We start from the raw sequence: 11,428 nt of genomic DNA, 5'->3' as shown, positions 1-11,428 counted from the left end.
GTCCGCACGGCGATTAAACGTAAACAACGTTGAAACGACGCGTACGAATTAGAACGTCGTATCGTGCGTACGAACGTGCGGTGCCGCGGGGTCTCGGTGGAGAAAGAACGGTACGGGACACTTTCTTCACCGCGTTCGACCGCGATGCACGCCGACCGTTCGCTCGCTCGCGCGCGCTCGCGTGTACGTGGCCTACATATCTGGAATTGTCGGTCTTATTGGAATCGATCTATCGGATTCCGTTGCCGCAAGGATTCTAACTCAAGTGACAGCTCGCGGCGGCGATACGAGGATAAACGAGCGCAAGGCCGGCACCGGTTGAAAAATTAAATGTCCTTGTTCAACTTTTCGCTCGTCGCGAAGCTCCCCCGTGCACAATGCACGGCGGTAAAATAGTGTTTCGTTATTAGATGTAAAACAAAAACAAAGCGGAGCTTTCTGCGCTTACTAATTCAGATTTCATTATTCTTTTAATAGCTCTTATAACAATGGACGCGTTGTACGCTTTTCGATCGATTCGCCGATGTTTCTCACTGAACTCCATACGCAATTCGCAAATAGACACGCGTAATTTTATATATCGGCTCTTTTTACGATACTCGTAAAACTCAAGTTATCTCTACCGCTGCTTTTCCGCGGAGTTTCCCTCTCCGCGAGGGGCCGTAGACGATCCGTACGCTATACTCACAACCGTGTACTGCACGGCTGGCAATGTTGCACTCACCTAACGTAGACGCGGCAGGTGGAATTGTTCACACGCCGGTCACTGGCGAGTCGCCGGCGATCTTCGAAGAAGTCCTTAAGCGCCGTGACACCCAGAACGAACACCACGGGGATCATCGCGACCTCCTTGCCGAACGCGTTGATAGCCGGCACCCAGTTGAGCAGCACGATGAAGATGAAGTACAGATTGGCCACGCGGTGGAACTGCTCCAGCAGGTTACGAGGTAGGAAGCTCAGCGCCGTGTACTTGGTTGTGCGTACCCTGAGAAGGAACCGTGCGAGATGCGTAAGACTACGGACGGATCGATGCGAGGTCGCGCGGTCGCGTCCTCCTCGTCCTCACCTGTTGTCCATCCTGTCCCCGTTGGGATGCTGACTCTTCGGAGTCTTCGGCGGGACCAAGTGATTCGGCACTATTGTCCTTAAACGGGGTTCCTCTGGCAGCGGGCCGAAACAATGGGCCCATAGTCTCCTCCACCACGGGGGCGCGACGCTACGTCTTATCGTATAGATAGACTCCGATCTGCAAACAGTCTGCGCCATCAACACCCTGCTTTCTACGAACCGAGCGCGCAAAACATATCGCGACACGGTAAGGCCATGCGTTCGGTAAATTTAGATTATAACTTGAAGTCTCATGTCGGAGCGATCGATATTAAAATGTAAATTTTTCCCATAATTCAGAGGAGGTAAGATCATGTAATCAAGCTTTCGACATTAACCGGCCAATGTTTTAATACAGAAAATTTATTGCGAAAAATATTACTTCAGCCAGGGTTTGAACCTGGACTTCCCTACCCTCTAGGTCGGCGTCTCACCACTTCGACCACTGAGGTATGCAACATTTGTCACAATAACAGTATAAAGATGTTGTCTTCGCGTCTACTTTTCAACTTTAAACGCACCGATTCTGCGTACTCATGTTGATACACGATTTTTAAGTATCCCTGTCCCCTTCCCCTCTTTCCCCAACATGGACGCCATTGCTAAGTCCAAATCTTCTGAAGATTCACCCTCAGAAAGGATTTCTGTTACTAATTGTAAGACAAAAAATATTCTTGACGCATTTACATTTCTCACAACCTCATTTAGTATAAAAAATAAGACAATATCAAAATAAAATCAATAATTCTTATTCCCCTCTATCGAATTAAAAAAGATTGACTTATATAAATGTAAGTTTATGTATTCCTGCGTTTGGAATAAATTTTCCCTCCGTCTTACAACGCACGAAGTTGGCACGACGATATTCGACAAAAGACGACACATACTATCACCTTATTCTTTTTTTCTTAGAATTGTTCATTTAAGATTCAAATATTCCTTTCTCTATAATAAATATGATTGGCGCTATATCGATCCTACTTTATGATACATTCAAGTGTAATAGCATTGGATCCATGCAGAAATTTTTTTCTGCGGGTGTTGATACGGAAAGACTTTCCTTTGGGAGAGACACTATTTTTCGCAATAAATTTTCTGTATTAAAACATTGGCCGGTTAATGTCGACTAAAAGCTTCATTATTGTTATTTATTACTGGCAACTTAAAGAGATTTCCATGTAAGATCATATCTTTTGTTTTCTTGCACCCGATAATTTTTCAAACAATTTTATCTTTTTTCTCATATTGTAATGTAAAGCCTTATCTCTTATAAGGCTTTGGAGATTAATACTTGTGGCTGGTAGTCAGATCGAATCGTTTATCGAGAAAACATTGATCGAATAAGTAGATCGTATCTTTAAATTTCATGTGTAACTGTAACGTCAGTTCCGCGGACTGCTATCTATTGTCGGTTGCTGCACTATTATTTCGTTATCCGATAATCCTTATCACTCGGAACGGTGATAAATCATTTTGTCGCCTCGTACCTGGACGCTTGACGGGAATGGCCGCGAAAGGAAGGCATCCTGCCGGCAGTGGGCGGCCTGCCGTCCTCCCTGTGGCCCGGCGGCAGGATAAAGTCCGTTCTGGAGCCGACACGGTGGTGGCCCGTTACGGCTGATTGCGTCACGTCCGCTACCTGACCCTGGCTGAAGGCTCTCTGGTGACCGGGCTTCTTCAACGCCGACGGCCGACCAGCGGACGTGGCGCTTCCCACCGCCGTCAACGGACCCAGGATGGAGCCGTAGGTCTGCCATCCGGTCGTGCCATCCGCCAGGACGCCGCCGTGGCTCGCCGATCTCGTGTGCGTTCTCGGGAAGGCTGTCCTCCTGGCCGGCGAGTTGACCTCCTCTACCGCGTCCTCGTCCTCGTCGCCGTTGCTGTTTTTCGACGTGCTCGTCATCGTCGTCGTGACGCTGGTCGTCATCGTCGTGCTCGCAGTGGTCGAGCCACCGTGGAGGAACGACAGCGAAGCCGGCTGGAGGGGCGTCGTCGAGATCGACGACGACGACGACGACGTCGTCGCGCAGCTCGGGCGGCCCGCGCCCGGGAACACATAGAGAGACCCCTGTCTCTCGATCTCCTCGCTGGCTGCTTCCTGCGCGTCGTCCTCGGACATGCTGGCACATCTACGCGAGAACAGAACTCGTGGATCGTGTGACATACGTAACAAGCGCGGAGCTCAATTTTCCAGATCATGGCAACAACCGATTGATATTCTTATGTGCCTTCAACAGCCTTAATTTATTTTTATATATAGGTCTAGTGATTAACGGAGGAGAGGAGATTTTGAGCGGAGATTATAATTATCGAATAAGATAATGCTTCTTATTTTTTGCGTACCATAAGTTGTAGATATTTGTCATAGATTTTGCAATTTTGTACAGTTTATAAACTACATTTCGTTATCAATTATCAAAGCATTGCCTGTGTCCAGCAGAAGTTAGCGCTTGCTAAGCGCTTTGCGTTCATTGGATTATACTTTCAGATCTGTGCTGAAATAGAGCTATTCTTCTAGATCTATCCAATCAGCATAAAGCGCTTATTAAGCGCTAACTTCTGGAGAACACAGCCATTGTTAATACACGGAGAGAATTTTCTTTTATCTTGAATGTATTGTAATCGTGGGACAACGCGGCGTTTCAAAGAATTTTATGAGAGTTGTTTGAAATTTTACCATACATACACTAGCAATTTTACTAGTGAAATGTATGGTAAAGTTTTAAAAACTCATAAAGTTGTTCAAAATGTCACGTTGTCCCACGATTTTCAGGGTAAATTTTAGGAGAGAATTCTCTCCGTGTACTGACACAAGATATCCTTGGGGACTTGAGTTTAAATGTTTAGAATTTAGGACTTGCACAATTTCTGAGCCCTGTTATCGATACCGATAACGGTAGCACGTGATTGACGTCATTAACTAGAATGTTAGACTCGCGTGAAAGATTATCGCATCTGGTAATTGATTGTACGGTCTAACCCGCCGATGTAATATTGCGCCACACCTTTGTCCGCGACGATAGATGAAATTGTATCGTAATCAGAATTTGCGGGATCGATACGATAACAGGTATTCAATCTTCTTCGATCGCGCTAGAAAGATAATTCGCCTTCGCACGCCCTTGCTCCGACAGTACGTGCGGGGTACGTTTTTCCAGCGCAGCCGTTTGACTGGAAACTTTCGTTGGCTCGCATTATTCTTCTCGCCAGGCGTTTGTTTATTTCCGCAACTGACGAATTATTCGCACTTAAGCGTATCCGGAATAAGAATCGTACGTGCATCGCCGCGTGTTTCTTCCAAACAGAAGACGCAAATACAATCGCGAATTTGACGCAATCGCGTGCTCGACACCGGATTTTCATACCGCGACGCGTTAAAGACGACGTCGTAATTAAGTGATTTTTCTTAGGTCTATTTTTAAGACTGGCTGAGAATAGACACCAACATCCTGTCACGGCTCTTTAAGCCTCAATTCCTTCGAATTTTTTTACTTACGGTATTTACCACACAAGAGCCTTATGAATTTCACTGATCCTTTTTTAAGTATCGATATGTTAATCAATTTTTACATGTACGTACTTTCTATATTTTTGTAAAGAATGAATGGTACTTTAGACTACACGTGACGTTTGATGTCAGATTCAGCGTGAGGATGATAACAAAATTTTATCTAAGCTTTCTATCGGCGCGAGCGTGCAAAACGTTGATAGGCCATTAATAGCCGCTTCGTCGAAAATAAACGTGGAAAATCGGCACATTGCAACATCCGCTTGAAGATACGTTGGTCGTTTGCAACTCATATATCATATTCATAATCATTCATATTCATATATCATAATCAGATGCCACGTATCCACGTGTCGCGGGCGTTCGTCGAACCTTTGTAAATAATTACTTAACTATGTAAATCGATCTTATCGGCCAGACGTTCCTTTGCAACCTCTATCAGTTATAGAATACATCATTCATTGATTCCCGCCTGATTTATTAGTAACGCGACACGCCGGTATTTTGTGTAACTTGCAGATAATTGGCGACTCGGCGAGAACATCTGATAATGTCGCAAAACAAGCGCGACGGGCTCTAATGTCATTTATTCGACATTAGACTCGAAATCCGGGTACAGCCGCCCGAGATTTATGGTCCGGCAGTGGCGAGATCAAGTACAATTTCGCACTCTTGTCGGATAAAAGGAGATATACAGCGGGGTTCCTCGGCGCAACGCGGATCGTGGAAAGCACCATGTGTGGGGAACCGCCTATCGGATATCCTGTATAGATAACCAAAGTAAACCATCTCTACAAAAAAAAAAGTGCAGCGCGCACGTCGGCCAGAGGGAAAATCTTTCGCTGCAAAGTGTGCGAGAGGCGGGGACTTGGGGCGTTCGCGGAAATGCCGCGTTATTTTCAGACGCCATTTCGAAATCGGCGCGTCATCAATCCCGATAGGCTCTCTCGCTCTCGAAAATAATCCGCGTGCCGATACCCTTCGAAGGGCAGCTCGCGTGCCCGTATTTGCCGTGCGAGGCGAATGGAATTAGTCAGATACGGCGCACCCCGTGTTTGGAAAGTGTATCGCCGAATGCTTATCGTTCATTTGCGTGACTGATAAGCACAAAAATACATTTCGCGACTTGCCGATAAGCGATCGATACCGCGATCTTTGCACAAAGGATACGCGCCCGTCTTTCCCCTGCCTGATCTCTTATTGGCGTTGGCCGCGTTCAGCAGACACAACTGTTGAGTGAGCGCTCGGTATGATTGGTTAATACTTTTAGATCCAGCCAATCATATTAAGAAATCGTTGAGCGCTCACTCAACAGTTGTGTCTGCTGAACGCGGCCATTAAAGGTCTCGGAGCGGCTCGAGCTTCGATTTGAACAGGTGCGGCGCGAACAGCATTTAAACGAACGCGTCTGACGAGCTTGTAGATACGTAGAAGCCGTAGATCGAGCAGCTTTTCGATTGAACGACATTGTTTGTTCCGATCTCGGACGATTTCCTACCAACCGCGCTGATCCTTATCCGGACCATCTATCTCTCGGGCTCCATCGGGTGACGTTATTTTTCTTACACGAAGCAGCGCTATATCAAAATGTGCTGTGTAAACGTAAAGATACTTATCTCGATACAGCACGATGTATAACAAAGGCTTAAAACTTTCCACGGTTCAAAATACATTGCACAACGTTGCGGACATGTCTGAAACTTGTGTTTCGGTGAAACTCGATTTTTTCTATCGTTTTTTAAAATTGTTTCGCCGGAAGAGCGTCCAGATTGCGCGGCTCTTGTTACGTTTACTTTTTAATTTGCGCTGATAACAGACGCGGATAACATCTAATTCAGGTTGGAGCGAGCACGGGACGCGTACTACGCGTTCACGGCTCGTCGTTCCACGGTGCGTACGCAACGCGTACACGCGCGTGCACGCGCTAATGAGCGCAATCGCGCGATCGCGTGTGCGTGCGGCGCGATCAACGAGATTCCGGTGTGCGCGCGATCGATGGCGCGGGGCACCCTTCTCTCTGCAAATCGCTACCGGCCGAATGTAAACCAAGTATCAAGGGTAGAAAAAAATCGAGCGGCTATTAAATTGGGTCACCCGTTTACTCGCGAGCGCCTCCCTTAGCCACGCTTTATCGCGTCGTTCGCCTGTCGTCGGGACGATTGGAGCGATTATTAAAGAAAACTGCGACGTCGCGCCCCCGATCGATCGCCGAGGCTCTTTCTGCATTATCCGAGATTAACTTTTCGAAATCGTCCAAGGAGCGTCGACTGTCCGTACACAATGCGACCATTGTCGGCCCATCTGCGCGTCGGGCAAGATTCCCCGCGACGTTTCTGTCTTTCCAACGGGGACGTTTCGGCTTTTTCCGACAATCCCGTAACGCTTTGGAAGAGGGATTGACAAATCGACGGGACCTTTTAGGCGACCTAACAAGTTTTTCTGACGGAAATAAAACGTTTTCGAAGCTGATGGAGCAATCGACCTCGGAGGAGCAATCGAAATGGTCATCTTCTCGGAAGGAAATTAAATTATCAAAGAATTTGGACGGAAGCTGGCAAAGTCGTTCCGGGCGAGATCTAAAATCGAACATCAGAGAAATAGCTCGCGAGTTTGTTTTCGCTTTGATATCGCGATATTTAATGTGATAATATGAAAAGATTTATCCGTCTTTCCCCAGTTAACGCAAGAGTGACTTTTCTGATCAGCGTTGATTGAAATAAACGCGACGAGTGTAACAGAATCTCTCCCCCCCCCCTCTCTCTCTCTGTCTGTCTGTCTCTCGTGTAAAACATAACGGAAACCAGATGGGGTCCCTAAAACATATCCCGTAGCGCCCGAGAATAACGTATTTTACTCGAATAGCGTTCGCGCTTTAGAGCGAGATATTACTGCCGGAAGCACGATGAATTATACAACAGTCGGATTACCGAAATGTAGCTAATGACCGTCGAAAAGTTTTAATTAATAGTCGTTAGGTTCAGGCCACTCCGGTAATTCTTACTTTCTACGCTTATCGGACTTGCACGAGCGCTTGCTTAAGAGGCGAGCCATTAGTGTTCGACTGTGACTCAGGTATGTAATAATGGAAATTTCTTCGACACTCGTTTCAATCGGACTGCTGATAACGAGCGTGTCGCGATAAGCGCGCTAACCGCGATCGTTAGCCGCGGGACAGATGTGCGCGACACGAACAAATTACGAGATTACGGTTCTCGAAAATCGCTGGAATTCCACCAGAGCCCGGGATCGATCCTCCTTTTCGGCCGGAGTCGTGTAATATTACTCGCGCGTATTATTACCGCCCCGTCAGCGAAATAAATCGACGGGAGCCGCCTCTTGGGAAATAATAAGACTGACAATTTTACGCGAAGCGAATGTCGCCGAGTTAAAAAGGTGCGGAGCTAAACGAATGTCCTGCCGGTGTGGCGGTATAAGACGGGGAACAATCTGTATCGTTATTTGTCACGGTCTTACGATGTGCGCGTCGCTCTTTTATTACACCATACGTTACTTTATCGTATCTTTTGCACGGTAATGCACGGTAATTCCTCGTTTCATCGCACTCAACGCCGTATATTTTTAACGACTTTATACCTACGCTTTTAAATTACACGGCGAGTCACAACATTGTCCTCCCTGTAAGCCTAATCTACAATGCGCTCTTTGCGTCCAGAAACATTCCGTTTTATTTCAGCAAATGAAAAAACGCTGAAAAAATTTGTGGACGATGCGCGACTGTACAACTTGCTAATAACTTGTCGTGCGACAAATGCAATACCCAGCCTAATAATGTACAACTTGCACAAATTTTTTTTTATGCGTTTAAGGCTACAGAATAGAATACTTCTAGACGCGATCCAAGGAAAAAATGATAAGTGAAGATGACGTGAGTTTGACGTAATATTAGTCAAACCTGTGTCATATTTTGGTCAAAGGGACATCGAACTGACGTCGTCTTGACCTTTTTGCTTCTCCTTGGGGAAAGAGCACGTTGCAGACCAGGGGATCGCTCGTGCAATGCGGAATTGCCGGGATCAGGTCGTCGGCGAAAGAATGCCGCCTTCTTCCTAAGAACGGCGATTTTACGCGATTGCATTGAGGCGAATTAACCGTTACTTTACGACGTTGCAAACTGTAAGCTTTTCCCTGCCGCGTTCGTGCCTTTTCCGTCGCGTCGCGACGGCCGAGTCCTTTAAATCCCGGAAATCGCGTCGAGTCCTTCCTCGCCTCCTGTCGACCAAATTCTACCCGTCCAGCGTGATATCGCGGGTATAGATCCGTCGTTCGCTCCTTTCGATTCAAAAGCCGCACCCGCTCGTTTCTCGATCGCGATCTTCCCGAAATCAAAACCGTCCCTCCTGCCCGAGCCGAGGGAATCCGCCGCTTCCGCGGCAAAGTCGCGCGATCGCCGGGGGGGAGTGGGCGGTCGAAAACCGGTGGTTCCGCAAACGCGGCTGACTTTCCCGTGAAAGATGTTGTCTCGAGGAGGGACCGAGGAAAGAGACTACGCGCGCTTGCGCTCGCATTCGAGCCGCGCAGCGCGCGGAAGGGTCGAAAAGAAAGGGGCAGGGGAGGGAGAGATCTCACATTTTTCCTTCCTCCGGACGTGGTCCACGTGGCCTCGTTGCGAGCGGCTGGCCCGTTTTCCCGCCCCGAATTCGTCGGCAGGCCCGACGCGTCGGAGACTTACATCTCGCCGCGTCCGCGCGCGCGTCGAGAAAGTCCGCGGCGAGGAGGATGAATCACGGGCACGGTGAACACCTGGCGGACGAAAATCGATCTCACGTATCCGCGATCTCCTCTCCGCGGAGCCGCGCGATCGTCGAACGCATCGGCGCGCGCGCGGGAGATTCCTTTTCTTTTTCCCTTTATCTCTCGCGTTCCCGTTTTTCGGACGCTTTCGAAATTGCGCGCATCGACGGACTCACCTCGACGTTTTCACCGCGAGCGCGTTATCGCGGCCGATTCGCCGCGGCTGATAAGCGCGAGCGCGTTGCCAGACGTTGCTCCGACACGCTCGACGGTCCCGACGACCGACGAGAGTATCCAGTCCACCCAGTCGTCGTGAATGTACTAACGTCTCGCGCTCGACGGCTCGAACCGACTGACAGACCGACCAGCACGCCGCGGAGGTGAGCGCGGAATTCGCGCGCGGCTTGCCCGGTGATGCCGTCGACATCTGGCGACGCGCGAGATCGAAGAGAAATATTAATGCCAGAGAGCATGGAGAATGTATAAGGAGACCGAACTGCCCGTAATCAGAATGGGCCGATGTTTGTGCCCGCCAGACGTTCTGAAAAGCATAACTCCATTCGCATTCGTACCACAGTATAACCAGTATGCCCACTCGCTCTTTTGTTTCACGTTCGCGCCGATCCGTACTGCGCATCCGACATGTTCTAATTATGACCAATCACAGGATTTTTGTATGTGTGTTAGTGCAAAGTCGGTGTGACATTGAAAAATTTGCAGTGTTGACGAATAACGCGTTAATACTTTTATACGTTGGAGCAAGTAATCACATTAATTACTTTTATTAGAACATTTTTTTCATAGGCCATTTCCATTTACAATAAATAATGTACGCTAGTTCGTACGCGCCTTTCCTGGATACGATCCTGAAAAGGGCCCAGGCACTTTTAGCCGTTGATACACTGTTGGATATAATAAAAACATGGCGGAAAATTGAGAACGCCCAGATCAAAGGTGCTACACTCGGTGCTCACCAGTGCTCACACACACACAAGCGCAACCATGGCCGTGTGCATCTCCGTTTGCATCAAAGCTTGCATCTCTGCGTGCAATTCGAGCGAGTCGCGAACGATCGTCATTTCGCACACGACTTGCCGATATTCGCTCGAAGGGCACGTATCGCGGAATTTCTCGGGACAGATTTCGATCGGAATTATTTCGATCATTTCCCACATTCCTATTGTACTTGTTGGGGAAGTCTGAATGATTCCGATTGTAATTCATTCCGAAGAGTCCCGTAATACGTGCCCGACGGTCTCATCACAGTTACATAATGTTACAATTTACTTTCAGCGAGATGTCGAGACCGCAAATGAACTCGATAATCTGCAACCAATGCTTCACTCTGTAACGTGGTACGGGCGTTGTCCCCTGTCCCCGATGTACAGGGGGCAACGTCCGTACCACGTTACAGAGTGCGGCCACAGCTCCTGCCAAAATTGTCTGCGATAAGGTAAGTGAGCTTTGAGAGAGACTAGGTAAACCTCGCGCGATTCGCTTTCCATGATTCCGGCGTACTTATTCACCCTTGCGACTTTCAGTTGAGAACCGATGTCCGCAATGCCAGCGTGTCGGCATCGTCTCGACAGCGCTGGAGGAGCCGTTGTCGCCGACGCTGATACCGTACTTCCAGCCGTTCGCCGAGCTCCTAGAAACGATACTGAAGGTCGACACGTTCAATAGCACCCAATTGGAAATAATGCTGCAGCGCTTCTACGATCTTGTACGTAATATCTGCCTACGTCTTCTGTTCTACAATCCTCTTGTCGCTTGCTTTTTTCTGGTCCTAGGCTGCGTTCCAATGTTCACTGCCGGTACTGACAGCTTGTCGGTACTGGCAGTAAATATCTGAATGCAGCCCTGGGCTGCGGTCAAGCTGTCGCTTGAAATGTTTCAAAGTGCTCGTCTTTTCTTTTCTTTCAGAAAAGATAGAAGAAGAACGGAAACACTTCGAACATTTCTAGCAGACCACAACCTTAATTTCTCATAATTTTCTACTTGTATCGCGTCTCTTGTATCTTCCTCGCGTTTCTCATGTGTCTTTTCTTTCTGAATATTTTT

The 11,428-nt window shown here is 48.0% G+C and overlaps 1 protein-coding gene and 1 long non-coding RNA gene across 2 annotated transcripts in view; one reads left to right on the top strand and one right to left on the bottom strand.

The window, feature by feature from the left end:
* LOC105568910 (probable phospholipid-transporting ATPase VD) overlaps window positions 1-9,932 on the bottom strand; it is a 24,102-nt gene extending 14,170 nt beyond the window's left edge. Inside the window, exons 1-4 of the mRNA XM_012024977.1 lie at window positions 9,544-9,932; window positions 2,595-3,236; window positions 1,067-1,246; window positions 725-985 (exon numbers count right to left, since the gene is read on the bottom strand). Coding sequence (XP_011880367.1) covers window positions 725-985; window positions 1,067-1,246; window positions 2,595-3,236; window positions 9,544-9,794 — 1,334 coding nt within the window. The 5' untranslated portion in view covers window positions 9,795-9,932. The remainder of the gene's footprint in view (window positions 1-724; window positions 986-1,066; window positions 1,247-2,594; window positions 3,237-9,543) is intronic.
* Window positions 9,933-10,326: 394 nt separating this feature from the next.
* LOC105568909 lies at window positions 10,327-11,422 on the top strand. Its single transcript, XR_001009456.1, has 3 exons — window positions 10,327-10,820; window positions 10,909-11,090; window positions 11,291-11,422. It is a non-coding gene; the product is annotated as an uncharacterized LOC105568909 (long non-coding RNA).
* Window positions 11,423-11,428: the final 6 nt, after the last annotated feature.

The sequence above is a fragment of the Vollenhovia emeryi genome, unplaced genomic scaffold (assembly GCF_000949405.1).
Source record: "Vollenhovia emeryi isolate VEMERY1.0 unplaced genomic scaffold, V.emery_V1.0 DF939127.1, whole genome shotgun sequence".
NCBI lineage: Eukaryota > Metazoa > Arthropoda > Insecta > Hymenoptera > Formicidae > Vollenhovia > Vollenhovia emeryi.
Note: the sequence above shows the minus strand (reverse complement) of the source record. Positions and strands in the feature narration are given on the sequence as shown.